Genomic DNA, 22,440 nt, shown 5'->3' on the forward strand with positions numbered 1-22,440 from the left:
TAACAACCCGAGCATGGTTGTTCCAAGCCTGAGGCCAGAGGCTCTTGAGGCCGCGGTGAGCCTTGCAGCAGAGCCCATACCTGCCTGGCCTTGGAAAGGTCACATTCAACCACCCTCCCCACCTGGACATCCCTACCACATTTGAAGCAGGTGCCCGTCATTTTCATTTTGTGCCAGGCCCTTGCTGATAGCTACTGCACTGTGAAAGACATAGTGAGGAGGCCCCACGTCCCCACACCCTGCCTCCTCTCACCCGATCCTCATTCCTCTTCTGACTGCTTTGCTAAAGACACGGGCCACAACTCCTTCCTTTTTCTTTCAGGCATCGCGTCCCTGTAGAGTATCTGTAGATGTCCGAAGGGAAAGGCCACCAGAGAGTGGCATGCTCCGAAACTGTCCACCTCCCCGGAAGCCTACACAAAGAGAGTCAGACCCTCCCGTGGCTTCCTCCCGTGGGCAGAGCCAGGCATGAGGAGCACCCTCAAACAGTGGGTCATTTCTACTGGAAGACTGGGTGCCAGGGTGGGGGTTAGCAAGCCCCGGGGAGGCTTTGTGTTCTGGAAATAGAAGCTCAAGTTGCTTCTGAGGCAGCAGCTGGGAAAGAGGAAAAGGAAAAGGTGGGTCAGGCTGTGACTGCCCTGAGCTCCAAGCTGCCTCTCTCCTGCTGGTAGATCCGGTGACCCATGGTTCAGCATGGCACTCAACATCACATGGAACTGCCCTGCTGGTGGCACTTGCTGTCTGCCTCTGTCTCTGTATCCCTGTGTCTGTCTCTCTGTCTCTCTGTGTGTCTCTCTGAGGGTTGTGTATCTTCCCCCCAGCCCTCAGGTATGAAGAGGGTTGGTGTTTGTGGGCCTTCTGTGTTGTTGTGTTTGTTTATTTGTCTTGTTTTCCCTCTTCCCATTGCAAATTCAAGTCAGGAGCAGGTTGTGAGGCTGCCCGAGGTAGCTGCAGTAGCTTCAGTAAGCTCAGATCTCCGTGGCTTTCAACAGCTCTCATGCATCTTAAAGTTTTAAAAACCACATTCCCCAACCTGGGTGCTCTCTGATCCTTTTGATCCAAATTTAACCAGACGAGTCAGGAGGCCCCTCCCATGCCTTGCACAACCCCAGGGTCTGGCTGAGTGAGAAATGATCTTACCTGCATGTGGACACAAAGTGAGGCTCAGCCAAGTCTTTTTGAGGATGACAATCCAGAGATTGGTTCAGCTCAAGTCACTTAAGGGATTGCCTGGAGGCTTCATGCCTGTTATTTAGTTGACTTAAGCACCTGCCTTGAAGTTAGACTGGAAGCCCTGGGTCCCCAGCAGTCCCTGCATCCTCCCCCTTTCTGGTGGGCACACCAGCTTCGTTAGTGGTGCTCTCCTTACTGCCCATAGGGAGCTTCCGTGTACATTGTACACACACAAATCCCTCCATAGCACACAAGCACACACCAGCTCTGATTGCACCCAGCAGAGTGTAAGCTTTGTGTCCCCTGGTAACCCCAGAACAGGGCATCACCAAGGTTTGATGGCAACTAGAGGCATGTTTCAATGGCTCTCGGCTCCCCTGCTAAGGGGGCAGCCAGAATGCCCCTCGTGAGCCAGAGAGCGCCGGCTGCTTGGGGAGATGTTTCCTTTGTGTTTGTCTCCCATCCACAACACCAGCTGTCAAACACCTAGACGAGAGCAGCCATGGCAAGGGCACTCACTGTGGACAGGGGCAGACATTAGACTGCCAGTTCTCAGTGTGACCTGGTTCTTACCAGCCTTCCTACTGCTGCCACCCTTTCATACATCTCCTCATGGTGTGGTGACGCCAACCATGAAATTATTTTTGCTACCTCATATCTGTGGTTTTGCTACCGTTATGAATTGTAGTGTAAATAGCTATGTTTTCTGGTCTTCTTGGGCACCACCTGTGAAAGGGTCATTTGACCCCAAAAGAGTCACTGCTCACAGGTTGAGGACTGCTGGACCAGGGGCAAAGACTTGCTGAAGCTGGTGTGCTTCATCTGAAAAACAGATAAAGATGTTCCTTTTAGGAAGGAACTTTGTAAAGGTCAGCACAGGCCACAGGGCCCCATCCTGTCACAAGCACTCATACAGCAAGCCCTGTGCTGGCTGCAGCTGGTGTCTGTCTGTGTTTGCATGTCTGCTGACATGAATTCTGCCATCCACCACTGGGCGGTATGTGAGAGGGTATGTGTGTGTGCGTGCGCGTGCGCGTGCACCTGTGCGTGTGCATGTGTCAGAAGCCATGCCAGCTGGCAGTGGGTCACCTCCACTGTCATACTCAACACCCCATCGCATCATCCGGGAGGCCAGTGAGTGAGGTAGTAACATGTTGCTGCAAAGCTGACCACAGTCAGTCTGCTTCTTCAGAGTCACACTGGAGGACCTGATAAACATAGAGGTCAGAAGGGCTTGTCATTCATGGAGCTTTTAAGAGCTTTTCAAGAGAAGATCCATGGAAGTTGTGTAGACACTGTGACGATTAGGAGACAAAGGCGTGGAAAGGTGTCTGAAACCACTTGGGAAGTTCAGAGCCTGGGTTGGTGGTCTGAGTTCAGATAGAATCTCTGCTGGGAGGGAACCAGGGCTAAGCAGTTCCGTCCCTTGGTGAAATCCCCCTAGGTTGTAGGCAGCTTCTTTTCCTCCCTTGTCACCTGTCCTAGTAGGGAAAAGAGGCCTGGAACCTTCTCCTGGTACACTGGCTTCTGGCGAGAAAGTGCTTGGAGGGACCTGCCCCAGGCCTGGAAAGCTGCTTCCCCTGGGAGTGGACCAGGCTGCTGAGGAGATGCTAAGCTTCTCAGGACATTCCTGAGGGCCTGAGTCTGTCTCCTCCTGCCCTGTTATCTGTCTCTCCTCCCACAAGCAAGGAGGATGCAGTCCCTGCAGCCCCTTCCCTTGCCTGGCCCCAGCCATGGAGAGATGCTGCCTTTTCTGATGCTGCCTAACATTGTTGCTTAAAATACAAGGGAAATCCTGTGCCATTGCACAGCAGAATGTCAGGGTCTCTGAGACAAATGCACAACATTCCGTCCAAAGGAATATTCCGCAAGCATGCATCTGGTCTTGATACAGTAGGGGCCGTTGACCATGGGACCCTTGCCCATCAGGTGCTTCCTGATGGAGGCAGTGTGGGAAAGGCAAAGCCAGTGGAAGTCTGCTGGTCTCCTCAGCTTAGATGTGGAAAGACTCTGGAGCCCCCCAGAATTTGGGGCTCACTTTCTGCTCACACTCACCTGCTCGTGCCCACTCCCCATTCATGGTCACTTGCTACACCACTCTCCTGCCTCCAGTCTCCATGCAGCCTCAGGTGTGTCAAGTTATTTCCTCCAGAGTCTGTCCTCAGCTGCCCCTTCTGGGCAGCCTCCAGACCCTTTCTTTCCTAGAAGATGATTTGGAGTGTGGTGTGTGTGTGTGTGTGTGTGTGTGTGTGTGTGTGTGTGTGTTTGCATGTACTCACGCACCTTAATGGTTTCTCGATATATTATCTGAGCTAGACTCTAACTTTTGAGCTTTCGTGACCCTCCTGGGTAGGTGAGGTAGAGGTTGTGTGCCACCCCGCCTGGGACTCGGCAGTCATCTGTTAAGGGCCCCTCTGTGGAGTGTTTCTTCATTAATATTCATTTAGCAAGACATCTACAAATAAAACGTGCGATGACACCTTGCTGCTGGGTGACAGTGACCCCCTCTAGTCTGAGATCACTTGTTTTGGTACAAAAGGCCATTTTCCGAAGTCCTAGTATCCATGAGTCCTAAGAACCTGATGGACCAGCTGTCTGCCCCTCGACAGACAGATAAGAGTCCAAGGCATGGGAGGGTATGTGAAAGGAAGCAATGTGGGTTGAATTGTTCCCTGCTGGGAAGGGTCTGGTTTAGGGAGCCCTGGATTGGAGCCTCCTTCACCTACCTCTGAGCAGCCCCTAAGAAACCCCGTGCTCCTTGTTCAACCTGTTTGTAAACTGTGGCAAGGCTATCTGTGACTGTGCCTGCTAAATAGCCAGCGAGGTGTTCGGAGCCTATGGGCACCTGAGCTGTCTCTGTATGGCCCCTCAGGTCCAGTGGCTGCAGGCATTGGGTCAGTTTGTTTAAACTGGTTTATGTCTGTCACTCAGAGCACTGTTTGCTACTTTCCAGAGCAAGTCATGGAGGAAGATAAAGAACATGGTGCAGTGGTCCCCCTTTGTCATGTCCTTCAAGAAGAAGTACCCCTGGATCCAGCTGGCAGGACATGCAGGTAGGAGACTCTGCTCTCCCAGAGGTGCCAGGTGAATGTAGGCAGATGCTCTAGGAGAGGGCAGCTCTAGAACAGACCCTGGCAGAAGGTGTGATCCTTACACTGCTTTGTAAGCAAGTGCCTGGGGACAGCTGATTTTTCCAAAGTCCTTGACACACTGTCCCCAAGAATACACCCGCCCCACCCCCATACCATCCCTCATTCTCCTGCTCTTTGTTTCCCAATCTCACTTCTAGTCTCACTCAATAAAACTTTTAGATCAATTCTTTATAACTTGTTTACCCTTTCTAATCCTGGACAAAGAGACTACGCTAAGCCACTTCAGTGTGCAGCCACTGTGCATGCCTGCATCACACTGTTCTGGGGGTTATAATATCAGTGATGGAGTCTCTACCAGGAAGGAACATGAACTGGAGGGAGATGTGACCAAGTCACCCCATAGCCACCAAGGTGCTGGCAAAGTCAGCTAACCCCCATATGAAGCCCTTTATCATGCACTGTCCTCTGCGGACACCTCCATAGCCACCCCTGGACATTGGCCCTGGACTTTGGCCCTTGTGGTTTCACTGACCTGTAGGTTCCTTACAGGGTAACACAGACTTAAACCAAGACATAGATGGACACCGTTTGTTAATACTCCTGACGGAATGGCTCTGAAGGAGCACTGCGCAGATGGCCTGTGCACTGGACACACTCTTTTTAGCCCACTCTGTCCCCTGTTCAGGCACTGAGTTTTTTCCCCTAAGACTCAGGGACACCTTCTTCGTTAAGAAGCAGGGCTCAGGTGGGGCCGGGGTGCTTGTTGTAATCTTAGGAGTAGGTAGAACTATATACAGTCCTGTTGATAATTTCAGGGGTGAGGAGCTTAGAGTCAGAAGAGAGAGAACAGCCAGGGTTGCAGTCAGTGAACGGGTGACTCAGAGCATTAAGGAGCATGTCTACAAATGGCCACACCTTCAACCCTCAGCTTAGCTGTCACTGTAGCATCTCTTGTTTGGGGTAGGGGTTGGGAGGAGGGAGTGGCATCAGATGTAGCTTCTAAGGGACTGTTACAAGGTGGAAGAGGTCCCAGATACCCCTGGCTTCCACTGAGGCTAGAGGTCCTTCTCCTACTTACTCTGCAGGGAGCTTCAAGGCAGCTGCAAATGGCCGAATCCTTAAGAAGCACTGTGAGTCTGAACAGCGCTGCCTGGACCGGTTAATGACAGATGTGCTGAGACCCTTCGTGCCAGCCTACCATGGGGATGTGGTGAAGGATGGGGAACGCTACAACCAGATGGACGACTTGCTGGCTGACTTTGACTCACCCTGCGTGATGGATTGCAAGATGGGCATCAGGTGAGCCAGGCTTCTTGCAGGTATGGCCTGCCCCATTCTGCCTGGCTGTGCAGAGGACATTTGGAAGCTGGCCCCACTCTGCTAAGAGCCTCTTCTCTCCGAGGCAGCCCTGGCTGGATGCTGAGGTTGTTGGGGAGCAGGCAGAAGGAGATGCACACTAGTCATGTGGGAGAGTAGCCAGCAGGGAGGACGCAAGACAGTGACCTCCTGTTACAGTGGGGACAGGAATAGAGAGGCACCACAGAGCTGGCTTGTAGCACATGCTGGTTTCAAAACAAGAAAAAAGAAAAGAACCAGACCTGACACTAGGGTGCAGCTAAGGATGCAGACTGGGAGCTACAGAGACCCCCGTGGCAGGTGGCAGATGGGCCTGAGGTGATTGCAGACCTTGTCTATGCTAAACTCCACAGTGTGGAGGGCCAGAGAGCCTCGTGCAGAAGCGAACACCATCTCTACCTTCAAGTCGTCAGCCTTTGAGGTTTCCAGCATGGCATGTCCGGCCCAGAGAGCATGATTTTGGCTGACATGCACACTAGACAGTAGACTGAGCTCAAAGCTGGTGCCTAAATCTGACTTGAATAGTCTACTGAGCTCTTTCTTCAGTACATGGGTGGGTGCATATGAGTGTGTGTTTTTATGCATGTGTGTGCATGTGGAGGCTAGAGGTCAGCTCTGGTCTTGTTCCTCTGGAACCACCTAACTTGGTTTTTTAAGACATCATTTATGGCTGGAGAGATGGCTCAGTGGCTAAGAGCACTGATTGCTCTTCCCGAGGACCCAGGTTCAATTCCCAGCACCTACATGGTGCCTCACAACTGTATGTAACTTCATTTCCAGAGGATCTGATACCATCACACAGACATACATGCAGGCAAAACACCAATGCACATAAAATAGAAATAAATAAATTGTTTAAAAGAGAGAGAGACATGTCTCATGGCCTCAGCTTCTCTGATTAAGCCGGCTGAGTGGCCATCCAGCACCAGGTCTCCACCCGCCTGGTGCTCAGATGACAGCACACAGCACCGTGTTTTGTTTCACTTTAGTGTGGTCCCTGTGTTTGTGTGCCAAGCACTTTACCAACCAAACTACCTCCCCAGTCCCTCACACGTAGTGTTTTTTATACGAAGATGACGAGAAGGGGGAAGGAAGATCTCAGTGTGCTCAGATCACACCAGTCACAGTTTCCTTCTTTCCTTCTCATTCCTCCTAGGAGTTCTGTCTTCAAATCAGCCCCTGGCAGATGCCCTTGTCCCGAGGATAGGGATGGGTGGGGTCATGGAGAAATACAGGGCCTGCTATTGGCTCCTCCCGGTCACTAGCCACCTCCTCCTAGTTCCAAAGTCCTGGATGTCTTGACTCCCAGGGAGAAAGCAGAATGTCCCTGTAACTACCACACAGCCTTGGATCTCTGGCTATCTTATTTTTTGTCTCTAGAAAATTGTTTCCACGATGCACTAGAATATGCCACTCAAGCAGAGGCCCTGCCCTTCCTCCTGACATAGGAAGGCTGGGACTCAGTCTACCCACAGGAGAAGGAGGTGTGCACGAGCCCAGACAAGTGTAATTGCATAAAGTCAGCACTGCCTTGCCTCCTTCTTCGTGTGGCTGTGTTTTCCCTGGGAAGCTTCAGTGACAGGGTACCCACTCCCTTCTCTTCAAGCTTAATAGCTTTTCTCTCTCAGTACCTCAGGGCTCTCTTATCCATCAGGGCTTAGGTAACCCCATCCCGGGTGGACTAAGAGAAGCAACACTCACCCCAGCCCTTATTTCCCCACACACAGACCCTAAAGGCCTCCTGAACTCTGAGCACTGTACTTCAGCCATATTGTCCCTGCCTGTCGCATGGCCAGCCACACTGTGCAGGTAGCCTGTGTTACCACAGGAGTCTCCAGGGACACCATCCTGGGTAGCAACATAGTACAATATGCCCAGGCCTATGGACTGCACACCAGGACCCCAACCATGACCTGCCCTCCATGGAGACGCCTAACGATCCATTTCTCATAGTGCTCCCTGAAGTCCTCTTTGGGCCATAACTTGTGACTTTCTCCCAAATACATTAGCACAGAAACATAGCCCTCTGTGCCTGCACCAAGACAGGCAGTTCCTGGCTGTCCCTAGAGCATGACCTGTCCTTGCTGTGGAAAGAGGCTGGGTGTATCCCTGTGTTGTCCTTGTCAAACACCAAGTCTCAAGGATGTGAGGCAGAGTCTTACAAACATGGTGAGAAGGCCCGTCAGCAGAGCCAGCCTTAGCCGTGCTGTATAAGGGTCCTGAGGGAAGTCATAGAGACCTGGAAGCATCTTAAATTGGTGTTTCTAGGACCTGGAACCTGCTTCCAGGTAAGTGGCGCTAACACTGTACCCTTGGGCCTATAACTTTCCACTCGCTGTGGGTACAGTCTGTCATTCAGACCTAGAGCTGGTTTCCAGACCCTGAACCCTGGAGAAGTTGCTCTGACCCTGACCTGACATCTGTTGGTCTCCCATGGTCACCATCTCCCTTTCTTTATCTTGGGTCAGCCTCTTCTCTAGAGTCCAGCCATGGGAGCAGGCCTCTGCCACCCCAAGTTAATTCTCCGGAAGCTGATGCACGAGTCTCCCTTCCCTATAAGGGGAGCTCAGGCCTCCCTCTGCAGTGACAGGGTCTGGTGGTTCCTCTGATAGACCTGTTGCCCAGCTAGTATCCATTGGGAACATCTCTTCCAAGCCCCGTTTTGTGCCTGAGGAACACGTGACTCTGCCTAGCTGGAGCTGTGGGGACCCCTTTTGAAGAAAGGTCCATGTGAACAGGGCTGCGACATTAGTGTCTGCTTCCATTTTAAGGAGCTACCGAGAACTCTTTGTAGAAGTTAGCCACTGCCTGCTTTGCAGGCCTGTTTTGCACCCTCATGTGTGTTAGGCATGAATTCCTCCCCCATGGCACAGGGTCCATCTGCATGCACAGTGGCATGCTGTGTGCATGAGTGTATGGAATGTATGTGCATGCAAGCGCCCAACCAGAAGCTAATGCTCCCTCCCCTTACAGCCTTCCTAAACAACCAGGACATGTCTATACACCCATATGCCAGGCAATTGGGAGTTTCCTTTCTGTGTAATACCAATGGGTGCATGTTTCTGAATCGTCTCCTTTGTAAGATGTAGATTTGTATGCTGTCTGTTCTGAGACCCAGAATGGAAGTCTGGGGAAGATTGTGGTGGAGAGGTATACTGGAACGGTGCCTTGGGGGAAGGGGAGAAAAGTGGGCAGGAAAGAAGGGAGTGTGCCTCTGAGGGCAGCTCACACCCACGCAGGCCTCAGGGGGCCCACTTCCCCATCCTGCAGTGAACTGATGCTGCTGCCTCATGAGGCCCTGGCCAGCGTGCACTTGGGTGGAAGGGCTCTAGCAAGGGAGAAAGGCTGGACTGAGTCATATTTCCAACTGGAGGAGGTGGTGGGAGTTTGCGGGGAGTCATGGGGTAGTGCTAGGACCAGAATTGGTCCTCAGGGTTCTGGGCCAATGACTCCACCCCCAGCTGCTCTGAGCGTGGCCTGTCTCAGCCTGTCACCTCTCCTAGGGGCTTAGTGTCCTCACCTGGTCAGCCTGCAGACTCTGCTGTGCAAGGAGAAGCACGGGAGGCAGTGGAGTATGTTTTAGTCTTCCTGGGATCAGAGACTTGGTGACCTGGTATGGAGACGGATAGGCATGCCAGTTTTATCTCTGAAACACAACTGAGCTACAGAGCCCTGGGTAGTCCTGTCCAGCATAGGTCATCACTTTATTCTGCCCTTGGTGCTTCCAGGAACCTTGCTGCAAAAGCCAGAGATGCAGCCCCACCTCATGCTGCATGGAGACAGGGAGACAGACTGGAAGGACAGAATGTGCTTCTCGGCCTGCCACAAACTGACCACTGTCCCCCCATCTTTCTTCTCTTGCTGACCCTAGAAAAGCTTCCCTGTGGGCAGTTCTGAGCTTATCAGGCCTTCACAGTCATCCAGCCTCAAGGTGCTCTGGGCCCAAATGGTGCATGGCTATCCCAATGAATTCACCTCATCTTAGAGGTTGCTATATTAACCATTGTCCTGAAACAAGACACGGCCAGCTCAGATGTGACTCCAGAGAGTTGTGGCCCAGCCTCAGGGCTCATGTCCTTCACCTCCCATGCAGGACATACCTGGAGGAAGAACTCACCAAAGCCCGGAAGAAGCCTAGCTTGCGGAAGGACATGTACCAGAAAATGGTCGAGGTGGACCCTGAGGCCCCCACTGAAGAAGAGAAAGCCCAGCGGGCTGTGACCAAGCCACGTTACATGCAGTGGCGGGAAACCATCAGCTCCACAGCTACTCTAGGCTTCAGGATTGAGGGCATCAAGGTGAGACTTGTAAGGCGTGGCCTGGGGCTGCTCTGGTTCTCAGTGATGAAGGCCTTGCGATACTGGAGTCTGTAAGCCTTGCCTATGCAGACCTAAGTGTAGGCAGCCAGCCTCAGGGTGTTGGCCCGCTCTGCAGCCTGAGGTGCAGGTAGACTACCTGTAGAAGGCCACCAGACCTTGAGAGTGGGGTGGCTTATTTGTACAGCTCTACAGAGGCCCCCACATAGGAGCCAGCTTATATACCTGCCACAGGAAAAATATTGATTCTCTGCTACTGAGCTGCAGGTAAGGGGAAGCCTGTAGCTACCCAGAATCACCTTGGAAGCTTCACCCTTCATCCTTTCCTCTTGGATATCCTGAGAAGGACCTCAAAAGACTGTCCTGTCCTTATGTTCCAGTCCAGTCCCTAGCTACTAGATTTGTATAGCCCAGCTAGGAGCAGGGAATGGGGATACAGTCTTCATTGTCTGTAGTAGCCATTCCTTCAGGGAAGGTGGCAGTCCCCAGGGGCCCTGCCTCTTCCTCTCTTGACCCAGGCTTGGTCTGCCTGGCCCCTCTCCAGCATGGAGTTGGGTAGCTAAAGTAAGGGGAGGCTCCAGTAGTCATGTCTCATACAGTGTGTGGATGTGAGGGATCACCAGTGTCTCGCCGGCGTCTAGAGCCAGGTACTGAGAAAGCTACTTGTCCTCCTTTGTCTTCAGAAATCAGCTTTCCCTCTTGGCAATATTCAGTTCTCAGACCGGGTGCAAATTATATACAGGCATCCTCTCCATCCGTTGTCTGTCTGAACTGCATGCCCTGGCACCCCTCACCCAGCCATGACATGTTCCCAGTCTCTGCTCTCTCTGCACCATACAGCCAACAGCATCCACTGGCCTAGAGAGGCTGACTGGATGCACCATTGCCTGCCCTGCTTTGCCTCAGCTAACAGAAAGGCCCTATGAGGAAGGCTCCCTTGAGGTGCCATTCCCTGAGACCTGCAGTTTTCCTGCAGGCAGCCTTCCTGGCGTAACAGCTGTCACCTGTCTCCTAGTGGAGGCAGACTGGTACAAGTGTGAGGGTTCCTGCTGGACCCACTCCTCTCCTGCTTTGTCTCAAAAGAACAGAGCTCTGTGTGTTTGCCCGGGTCAGCCTGAACAGAGGGAGCACCGGGCTCTGCCTGGTGGTTTGTGGAGTAGAGATGCAGTGATGTGGGCTTAAACCTTGGCTTTGGGGGAAATCTTCATAGCAGCCCCTTGATCTGCAGTGCATCACAAGACCCAGACCAATAGGGATGTAGAGCACCAATAGGAACATGTGCAAATATGTGCAATATATATATATATATATATATATATATATATATATATATGCATGTACACACTCACAACACCACACATATCACACACACACACACACACACACACACACATTTTTCCCTCTTTCCTTCAAGGAGTCACTTTACAGCTTCTGTTTACCATATCATAAAAATTACCAGCATCATTGCTCTCATGCTCTGGGCCACTATTAAATGACCATCACTTGACCACAAGCCTATGACAGGGTGACTGTCAGCCTGATCATCCAAATGGCTACTATCACATTAATAGGACACTCTGTGAGTCACAGGTCCAAGGGCAAAGCTTCTGAGCAGGAAGTGAAGCTTTCTATTCATCTGGGCCATGGCTGCCCTTACTTAGAACAAGGTGCTTCTCCATTGTTGTCTCAGATGCCCCTCACACCACCGAGACTTCCTAAAGTGGTGTGTGGCCAGGGATCTGGTGCCACTGTGTGCATTCCTCAGCTGGGGTCTGGGATGGGCTCTTCTGGGCCAGATGACAATCACCTGGTTGCACCTGGCTTGCTTTACCACCCCTGGGTACCTGACCACCTCCACAAAGCAGCAAGAGGGTCGTGATCATGAGCAGTCAGTCCCATGGGCCCTTTGCTGACTCCCTGTGGGTGACTCATTCCTCAGAAGGAAGATGGCTCTGTGAATCGTGACTTCAAGAAGACCAAAACAAGGGAGCAGGTCACCGAGGCCTTCAGAGAATTCACTAAAGGAAACCAGAACATTCTGGTAAGTTGGGGTTGGGGTTGGGGGCCATCCCTTCTCTGACCTAGCTAAAGCCAGGCAGGAGTGCTTCTGAAACCCTAAGCCCATGGTTCTGTAAGAAGGTGATGTGGCTGTCCCCAGAGACGCTTGGGGACACTGACTCATTCTCCTCAGTCCCTCTGCCCAGCACATTGCCCTTCTGTCAGGAAACAATGACGGCAGGAGTTGTTTAGCACCTGCTGCTGGCTGGAAACAGCCCTTCAGAAGCCCTCTGGTGAGGACAAGCAAGCAGACATTCTGTCTCCATTTGACAGATCAGAGACTTGAGAGATCAAGGATGCACAGGCAGGAAAAGGCTGAGCTAGGAGTCACACCTAAGTTGGCCTGACACAAGTCCCTGCCCTTCCTGATGCCTCCAGGCCCAGATCTATAAGGTTGGAATGCACACAGTAGGTCTGCAGCGCCATCCTCTAGTTCCAGGGCACCTGTCCAGATCATTTCAGATCCTCTGAGTCACTGATGCTGGAGACTCCGGGACGATGCCGACCAGCCCTGCTGGCTGTGTCTCTGCTATTCAAATAGTCATCGAAGGGCCTTGTGTGATATGAGTTCCCCAGTGGCTCTGTAGTCCTGGGTGGCGGGACTCACAGAGCTGGCCCTCGGGAATGATCAGGTATCCCATTGCCAACACAGGAGGATCTGTAAGGCTCCGTGGAGGGGACTCTTGTAGAGATACTGTAGCTTTCCTCCTACCCTGTCTTTTTTGGGGGTCGGGGGGGGGCACAGCACTCTATGGTCAGGAGGTTACCATGGCAACCGGTTCTGAGCTCTGCCTCCCTTGGCCAGCACTAGGGGAGGATGAGGGGCCACAGAGTCTTCTGGGAAAGATGTGACTGAGCTCAACTGGGGTGGATGAAGAGGTCAGAGTAAGTGATTGCTACATGGTCACTGATAGTTGTAATCCCGTGAGTCTAATGAACTAAATAAATCTGATGACCGCCCCCCTCCACACACACAGAGTGTGTGAAACTCTGACCATCTCTGCCTTCAGATCGCCTACCGGGACCGGCTGAAGGCCATTCGAGAAACCCTGGAAATCTCTCCCTTCTTCAAGTGCCACGAGGTAGGGTACTGAGACTTCAGCCCCACAGACACACATTGGCTGCTTGACTGACACCCCTCCCCAGCACCCCTGGTTCCAATAGGAAGTGAAATTGCTGATCTAAGCTTCTCTCAGGATCATTACAGCCTCAAGCCTCCCCTAGCCCTTGCCCTCCAGACCCTACTCTACTCTCCAAGCTCTGCTCTCCTCCCTTCTGGCCCTGTCAGGTCTAGCCCCCCAGTCCTTCCCCCTCTCTTACAGCACTGTTTCCTTCCAGGTCATTGGCAGCTCTCTCCTCTTCATCCATGACAAGAAGGAGCAAGCCAAGGTGTGGATGATTGACTTTGGGAAAACTACACCCCTGCCAGAAGGCCAGACCCTGCAACATGATGTCCCCTGGCAGGAGGGGAACCGGGAGGATGGCTACCTCTCGGGGCTGAACAACCTCATTGACATCCTGACAGAAATGTCCCAGGGCAGCCCACTCACCTGAGGCCACCGCCACCGTGCCTGCCACCTCTGCCTGTTGCCTCTCTCCTCCCCTAATTCTTCCTTTTCCTGTCTGAGCGCCTTCCTAGAACAGAGCCTCCCATCTGCACTACAGGTCACTTTGGAGAAGAAAAGAGAGATTTTTTTTTTCCCCTAGGTCTTTATTTCCCCTGCTTCCTACACAGGAGCCTGGAGGTGGCATTTCTAATTCTCTCTAAATAGAACTACCTTCTCGAAGAGAATTACACAAAGCTTGGTAGGCCCCACATCCTGTTACACTTTGAGCCAGCACAGGTCTAGAAGGCCGTGAGATCCCTGGCTGCATAGGGTCTTGAGAGATTGAGCCTCCCTCTGGGAGTCTGGAAGACTCCCCGCCCCTCCCAGAAAGTTCTGGCCCAGACTGGCTACTAATGGGGGCCTTGCTGCCCCCTGGTGGCTGGTGCCATCAGTAAACTCAGTCCCATTTGTACCTCCCACCATGGGCCCTGAAGCCAGGTCAGGCCAGGGTCCTGGTTTCTGGGAGTTGGGAATAAAATCTCTGGGGGATCTACATGTGACTGATGAGCAAAGTCTCCTCTAGTGAGAAGCCCCAGCTCCAGGGACACTGAGTGGCTTCTCTAGAGATGCTAAATCAGGGCCCCACCTTGCTGTTTAAGCCCTTGGGAGCCAGGCCAGCCTAGGAGGAGTGTAGCGACCAGCTCCACTGTTTCTAAAGAACTTGGCCCTTCCATCTGGGAGCGCTGCCCATGAGTGCAGAGGGAATATTCGCAAGGCCGAGCCTCAGGATGACGTCACCTCCTAGAGCTACTGCCCACTGTCTTTGGTCTGTGTGCTCTGGAAAGGTCCAGAGCTGGATACAGTAAGGCTCGAACCAACCTCCAGGGATCTGCAGCAGCTCTGAGAGCCGGCCACACCCAGGAGAGCAGTCGCTAGGCCTTAGGGAAGCAGGATTCTGGCTTCCTGGAATGATTCCTAAATTTCCCTTGAAGTCACTCACTCTCCCAGCTTGAAGGACTAAGACCTGTGTTTCTCCATGTGACTCGGTAGTTGCCAGGGTTCAGAGAGCTAGCTGCCCAGGGCTGCCCCAAGCCTCCTCCTTCCTGGAGTTCTGAGCTTCTTGAAGGATTGTGGGGAGATCATTGTTAATCGCCACTTCAGCTGTGAAGCAAGTCGCCTCTCTGATTGAAAAGGGTGTACAACTTGTATGACTTTTAAAAGACAAAACTCCTAGCTCTGTTGCCATTTGAAGTGATCCTCTGCTCCTCTGGGCTTGTCACCTTCTCTCTTACTGAGAGACTCTGGATCACATGTACAGAGGCTCCTCTGGGTTTCACACCAGACTGCAGCACTGATTAGGGGCCAAGGGAAATGGGTAGACCAACGTATACACACCTGGCAACATAGCCTTGGCCCTTTTGGCTGCTACCCGAGCTCCCTGGGGCTTCTAGAGCTATTGGCCCTTGTAGGACATGTGCTTCCCTTCATGCTGGGTGAGTGAGTGACAGTTGGTGGGGGCGGGAGGTGGGACACACGAGGATGTATAAGTACAGATTTTTAAAAAGGAACTTGTTTAAACTTCCTGGCTCCTATTCAGGTGGGTGGTGAGTTCCTGTGTGGGCTGACTTGCTAAAGATCACGCCCCCCACCCCCCATCATCGAGCCCAGACCCTGTGACAGCACATGATTGGGAAGACCAGCAGCCTGGCCTGGCGTGGGGGGAGGCAGTAGCAACCAGGCAGCCAGCTCTGGTGCTCTCCAGCTGTAGTTGCTAGAGGGCTTGAGGTGACCTCATGGTCTGTACATCAGCCATTTGCTGAGAAGGTCTATCGTTAATTCCATGAGTCTACAGCTATGATCCGGCCAAAAGTTCCCTCCTGCTGTCTCAGAGAAACGTTTGCTGAAGCAAACCACGCTATGAACAAAACCATTCGGAACCAGTTTAACATGTGTAAAGAGCAAAACCTGCCGAGCACTTTAGGAAGGTGCCACCTGTCACAATAATGCACTAAGATGCTGTGACTAGGGGCTGGGCAGCCAGAGCCTCCGGACAGTGCTAGGCAGTGCTTTGTGCTGGGTGTCGTGGGTGGGAAGGTGGTGTGGAGAGGTATCTTTCTAGGACCATTCTGTTGCCAAGGGTGTCTTGCTTAGTTTGGGTTTGTATTTATCGTGCTAGTGCCCACTCTCTATCTACCAAACCATTCTCACATCTATCCTGTCAGAGGCCCCTCCTTCTTGCCCTACTGGGATGGACAGAACTCAGATGGAATTTCCCAGAACCTCTGGCAGTCTGATAAAGCATGTTCCGGGAGTCCTGGTGGGGACTCCCAAGGTCCCAGCCATACAGGTGCTGGGACATGGGATGGCTACATGTATTTAAGTGCAGGGTCCAAGGGGTCTTCCTGCCCTTGGGCCACCAGATTTCTCAGTGGTCAGCTCTGCTTTGCACACACTGAAGGTTGCTTCAATTATTTCCCCCAGACTAGGCTTTAGTGCCCTTTAAGAAGTGTTTAAGTTATATTTATTTTGTTTTTGTTTTAATTGCACAAAACACTAAGATAAAAGGCTGGGCTGTTCTTCCTAAGCTCTGCCTGCCTTCTGGGGCCTTTCCTTCATGGCTGGAGGAGCCCTAGGCAGGTATGGCCTCAAGACAGATGTGTTCACCTTTGGCTGGCTGTATTTAGCTTCGAGATCACCTATTCTGACAGCCCTCTGTGTATAGGCCCCACCTCTTGATCCAGGGTGTTTGCCCATCAGTGCCTTTTGGGAGGAGAGGATCCTCCCTGCACCCTGACAGACTTCTTCCTCTGAACTCCTCTCCCCTCAGGACTGTTACATCCCCTGCCCTGTTCCCCTCAGTCAACTGTAGACGCTATCTCCCTTCCCAATAAAGGCTTTGGAGACCATTACTAGCTTGATGTGATCCTTCTGCCCACTCCACCCCGACCCTCCAACTACCACAGAAGAGCTATGACAATCTCCAGCAGTGGATGTCCAAAGGGTTAACGTTCTAGTCTATAAACAATGTGAGCCCTTCTTTGTAAGGAGTCTTTTCTACACTCTACTATACCTTTAAACAGTGGCTCAAGGATGCCACCCAGTGACAAAGAAAGTTCCCCTGCCCATGGTGACCTCTGTGCTGGTTGCATCCAATCACCCACAGCCCATCACCTGTAATAGCAAGACTTTATCATCCCCATTGATCAGATCAGGAAACTGAGGCTTAGAATGTCAAACAACTTGGCCTGGGTATCATGAAAATATCTGGAGCCAGACCTTGTCACCTTTACTGGAGGAGTGTCAGGGGCAGAGAGCTGGGCTCTAGACCCAGGAATAGCTCAGTTGAGAGCCTTGGCTATGTTTCAGGGAAACCCTTAAGAGCAAACCCCTGGCTTCATAACAAGGGTCCTGGCCCTTCACAGCTTCTCTCTGATTCTGCCAAAAAGCCACAGCCACCGAAGGACACTGGTGTCTACATTTTAGAACACTGTCCGGCTCAGACCCCAGAAGAGAGAATTTAGCCACTGTTGTATGGGAAGCTGCAGACTGTTCTGAGCAAAGCCATCTCACAGCCCCCCACTCCCACCTCGTGCTTGCTAAACCAAGCCCCTGGGAGAAGCCTGCAAGCGATCTGCCAGTATGTCAGGTGAGTGCCCTCCTAGCTAGCCACAGGTGACCTGTGGTCACGACCCTGGAGAAGGAGATGTTCCCTAAAGAGCCCTCAGTAACAGCTTGCATTGACTGAGTGAACTGTCCACATTATTTGTATATGTTGTCTAGAGCCATCTGACAGACCACATCCCTGTCCTCAGACATGACATTGCTTCTTGTCACATGGGCCCAGGTACCTCATCTTCCACCTGTTCTCCAGGCTGATTCCCACTGGAGACCATGGTCACCTCGTCACGGAGCCCTCATCCCCTTCACCTGTGGTCCTCCTTTTAGCAGACCTGGGAGCATCCAGAGAAGTGGGTGGCCCATTGCCTGTTGCATCTCAAGACCATTTTGACACCGAGTGCCTACGCTTGGGCTTACTAGAAACTAGTCTTGCTGGCATTTGGGGCAGCAATTGTGACTAACTTCATTTCATGGGACATCTTCAGGGGATGGGTGCTCTTCCTGGGTGGGGACAGAACAAACACCCTAGGGAGGCAGGGCAGGAATGTGGATCCAGTTCAATCCTGCTGCATCAACCCCTGGAGAGGAGCCTTGGCAATGGCCCAGCCATGTCTGACAGTCCAGACCATGCCCATTTAGCCACTTAACCCAGGAGGTAAGGAGGGAAGGCCATATCACCACATGTCATTAAATCCCGGGGAGCACCCTCTGGCTAGTCATTCCTCCCACCCCACCCCGTCCACTGGCAGGGAATTGGGGCATTGGGACTGTCATCTATCCTGCAGGTCTGGAGGGAGAAACAAGCCGAAATGAGGGTGCCTCAAAGGCAGCACTGGATGTAGCAGGAGAAGCCTGGTGAGTTGGGCACGTTTCAGTGTCTGCCAGCTCCAGTAGCCCTACTAAGTGCCCTCCATGTCTGCACAGGCTCCTTGGTTGTCCTGTCTTCACCGATGCACGACGGGGCTCAACGTAACAGCCGACTGTAGAAACTCTTAATTAACCGAGAGGGAGTTCTGAACCTCGTCTGAGGTAGAGTGCTCATTGCACAGCAATGCTGTATACATATGAGGAACACAGGGTACCTCTCCCCGAAGTCCCAAGGTGGTATCCCAGACTGGATACTTAAGAGGCTCCTGCCTGTACCAACCCTTCTGAATCCTACACAAGACTATCTCTCTCCTTCCTTCCCTATACTGCATAGCTGACTCTGTGCCTCTTTTGTCCCAAGACCAGCAATGAGACAAGTACATCACCATCTGTATGGGCTACAGAACTAAAATGTTTATCATTCAGCCCCTTACAGAAAAAAAAAAAAAAAAAAAAAAAAAAAAAAAAAAAGGCTACTGAATCCTACTCAAAAGTAGCAGGGACCAATGGTTGTGAGTTGCTGCCTGTCAAATAGTTGAAGATAAAGTAGTTTAATACTTGTAAAAACACCATGAGATGACCCTTGCCATGAGAGAGTTAGGAAACAACTGACCCTGGGTTTGGGGCCAAACTCGAGACCTGCCTGTGGTTCTGCATGTTTCTGCCTCCTCCCTGGACAGTCCAGGGAGTGTGTTCTGGTACTTGGCTGTACCACAAGATTCCTAGGACAACCCACGAATGCTGGTGCCTGGGGTATGTAGGGCAGAGCTACCAAGGCCCAGGGTCAGGGAACCTGGTAGTCCCTGTTCTCCTGCAGGCCTGGAAGTGGTGCTGGAGACCCGAGACTGCTGGAGTGAGGGGCTGTTTGTTCTAGGCTTGGGATGACCCTCCAGGCAGCTGAGTGTTAGCATCAGTGACATCCAGTCCCCTTTCTCAGCAGACTGAGGGTTCAGAACCAAGTCTGTTTGCCATTCACAGCCTGGATCACACGCCCTACCACAGAAATGCAGAAAACACATACAGTTCCCGAGAACGCCAAGAACCAGCCTGGGTGTCATTTTTTTCAATTTCGTTTTCACTGTGACAGCTGTGGCCCGGCTCCTGGCATTTAGCACACCATGCACAGGCCCAAGATAACACATTCAACAGAGAAGCGGGACTGGGAAGCAGACAGAAGACCGGGACAAGGCACCTTGCAGACCATGGGGGAGGGTCAGAGGGAGCTCTTATAAAACCAGGAGACACCTTAGGTGACAGCCACAACCCATAATAGACCCCAATAGAAAATTCACAGAGACAAACCCACCAGGCACTGGGGTCCTACCTGTGCTACCCTGACTCTGCACATTTGGTCTCGGGGACATTTAGAGGCCACAAAGGTAGACGTTTGCAACCAGCGTCATTATCTGACACAGTCTTTCCTCCCTGTACTTTCCACACTTGTGAATGAGCAAAGTGGGATTTAAAGTGGGGTCAAGGGAGAAAGTCCGTCATGACTTCTGTGCTTTTTGGTGCAGTAGCACGTCTCATTTTAAAAGTAGCTTTGGCACATTACAGGCAAGCATCAGCACATTACGGACAAACAGGGTCTGTGACAGCTTCTTTGACAGCAGCAGCCCTGTTCTATTTCAATGAGAAGATAAAAATTGCCCAATTTTAGTCATGGTTTCTGAGAACACATGCTGGCGTGAGTTCAAGACAGCTGAGAAACAGCGAGGCCCCATTAAGGAGCCTGCCCCCTTTTGGACAACAAGGTGCATTGCAAGATGGCCGAGGACAAGGAGGCTGGTTAGGAAATGCATTTAATTTACAAATGATATCTTGCTCTAGTAAATACCAGAGCCCAGGTTTAAGACACAGTGGAGGTGATGGACAGATATCAGGATATGTGGTACTCAGTAAGAACACCATGCAGAGAAAACAAGGGGCCCCATAGGACAAAAAAAGAGGCCTGACCCAAGACACCGACACAAAGGCCATTTAGAAAAGGCTTTGCAAAGGAAGTGCCACCAAAGTGAGTTTAGAAGCTGAGTGTGAACTATCCAGAGGTGAAGGATGGAGGGAGCAGACACACAGCCACAGAGACACATGGAAGGACACTGTATGTGAAGTAGCTTCAGTTGGCCAGAGCAGGGGATCCGTGTGTAGCTCGCAATGTGGTCACTGCCAGATCTCGGGTGTAGGCAAGGAACAACAGAGGCAAATGGGGCATGTGGAGTTTCTCCCAGTGACAAACGTGACAAACAGGTGTCCCTGTAGGCTCCTCTGCACCAAGCTTGCCAGGTCAGCGAGCTCGTTCCTGTCGAGCTGGAAAGCCCTTCCACCTTCCTTAAGATTCGGCTTTTCACCATCTTCTAGGTGTCCCCTTCCTGCCCACCTCCCTTTGGGTTCCAATGACATCCTTCAAGCCTCTACTCCTGCAGGCTTGTGGTTAACTGCATGGCTAAATAGCCAACACTTCAAAAAGGTACCGAGCCAAGGAAGACAAATTCTGCTTCTACATTAGGTGCAAAGAATTCTTTGCATAAAAGACTTTCCATTTTAGGGAGAAAGTGGGAGGGGTGGTTTACAGGTGTGTCTCATGTCACTCAGCAGCCAGGCAGTTTTAATTCCAGTTACCTGGCTCAGGGACACAGCTGGCAGGAGAGAAAGAAATGTGTTCAGAAGTCAGCTATTTCAGTGGCTAGTGTGTGTCTGAGACACTTACCCCTCTCTATAAATCGACCTGCATTGCAGCCCCTGATCTGTGGAGAACACAGCGGGAATGGCTGGCTGGATACTGGCTGAAAGACTTGGATCTTGGAGAATACCCAAGGCCCAGATGCTGCACTCTCCACTTGTTTTCTAAGGGCTCAGGCAGAGGCTTAGATGACTGTCACCTCAGGCTCCAGCTCTTAGTCCCAACTGATGCCAGCTGACCCCAAATGGCCCAGTTGGCCCAGAAAACAATGTTTGTATGTTGCTTTTACCATTTGTGGTAGATGTCTGTTCTATAAGGTTACTTCCAACCTATTTCCTGTTTTCAGCACTTACTACTATAACATAAGTAGACACCTGCATTACTCTGGGTCAGGGGCATGGAAGAGTACAGTAACCTTAGATCAAAGCCATTCGTTATCTTAGTTTGTAAACACTGGTTACATGCGAGATCCAAGGCAAGCAAGGTTGGTTGTTACATAGTTCTCTTAAAGGCAGGTTAAAGAAAGGGGTAGTGGGGACGCAGTCTTTCAATCTTAGGGGACCTCAAAGATATTATTAATTTTGACTGTGAGGTCCAGCAGAAGCTCCACTCTCTCAGACTATAAGAGATATTATCGTAATATTTGTTGCCATCATGAATAATGGGGTTTGGTGACCCACAAACAGGACGGCTCTTTACAGACCATCAGGATAATGGAAACAACAGTGTGAGAGAGAGAGACAGAGAGAGAGAGAGAGGAGAGAGAGTGTGTGTTATACTTTGGATCTTGAATGTTTCCCCCAACTATCATGTGTTGAAAGGTGGGTCCCCAGTCTGTGTGGTTCTACCAGAGGGTAGTGGATGGAGCCTTTAAGAGCTGGGATCTAGGGTAAAGACGTCAGTTCATTAGGAGTGTGGCTCTGAGGGGATCCTGGGACCTGCACCTTATTCTTCCTCCCTCTCTTTGACTCCTGCCATGAGGTGAACATCTCCCTCTGCCACACACTCCCACCATGACAGGCTGCCTCACCACACACCCAAAAGCAATGTAGCTAGAGACTGGCCAAGGACGGAACAACAAGCCTAAATAAATCTTTCTTCACTATAACCTGATTGGTCTCAGCTACTTGTTACAGTATCATACCTCATCTGTGTCGGGCACATTGTAGCAGTTCATATATTATAATCCTTGTTTTCAAGTAAGAAGGGAAACAGAGAAGACATTGAGACAAAGGAGTCTTCCGGGAGAAAGCATTGAGTTAGGTGCACGTGCGCATGATTGCATGTGCACACACACACACAAACATGAACATCCGCACACATACACATGCTCACACACATGCACGAACACTCGAGGGAGAAAGGAGTGAAGAGGAGAAGGAAGAAGAAGCAATGGAGAAAAAAATAGTAAAGAAAAGGGAGAGAGAGCGAGGAAAGGAGGGAGGTAAGGAGGGAGGGATAGAGGGAGGGGCCTGTACAGCTAGCACTGGCTTCAGCAGAAAGGATGGACCGTCCTCCCTGCCCTTCTCCTTTCTGCCCTACTTTGCATGTTGGTATCTTGCTTCAAGGAATTAGGAATATTAGACAAAAGTAGCTTCAGGCTTGCAAACTACAGCCTAAGGACCAAGGCAGGAAACTTGCCCAGGTAGAAAGACTGACTCAGGGAAGCCCCTAGGCTATCCAGGCAAGTGCAGTAGGAGGGAGGTTGCATGCCAGTGGCCTAGCTAGGGCTG

General features: G+C 51.5%; 1 protein-coding gene across 3 annotated transcripts in view; it reads left to right on the forward strand.

Moving 5' to 3' along the window:
- Itpkb (inositol-trisphosphate 3-kinase B) overlaps positions 1-16,451 on the forward strand; it is a 96,164-nt gene extending 79,713 nt beyond the window's left edge. For all 3 annotated transcript variants that reach the window (XM_076914609.1, XM_076914611.1, XM_076914610.1), the window contains 6 exons: positions 4,127-4,226; positions 5,351-5,564; positions 9,715-9,919; positions 11,877-11,978; positions 13,006-13,077; positions 13,334-16,451. In XM_076914609.1, coding sequence (XP_076770724.1) covers positions 4,127-4,226; positions 5,351-5,564; positions 9,715-9,919; positions 11,877-11,978; positions 13,006-13,077; positions 13,334-13,549 — 909 coding nt within the window. In that variant the 3' untranslated portion in view covers positions 13,550-16,451. The remainder of the gene's footprint in view (positions 1-4,126; positions 4,227-5,350; positions 5,565-9,714; positions 9,920-11,876; positions 11,979-13,005; positions 13,078-13,333) is intronic.
- The last annotated feature ends 5,989 nt before the right edge of the window (positions 16,452-22,440 follow it).

Source organism: Arvicanthis niloticus, chromosome 16, assembly GCF_011762505.2.
Source record: "Arvicanthis niloticus isolate mArvNil1 chromosome 16, mArvNil1.pat.X, whole genome shotgun sequence".
Classification (NCBI taxonomy): Eukaryota; Metazoa; Chordata; class Mammalia; order Rodentia; family Muridae; genus Arvicanthis; species Arvicanthis niloticus.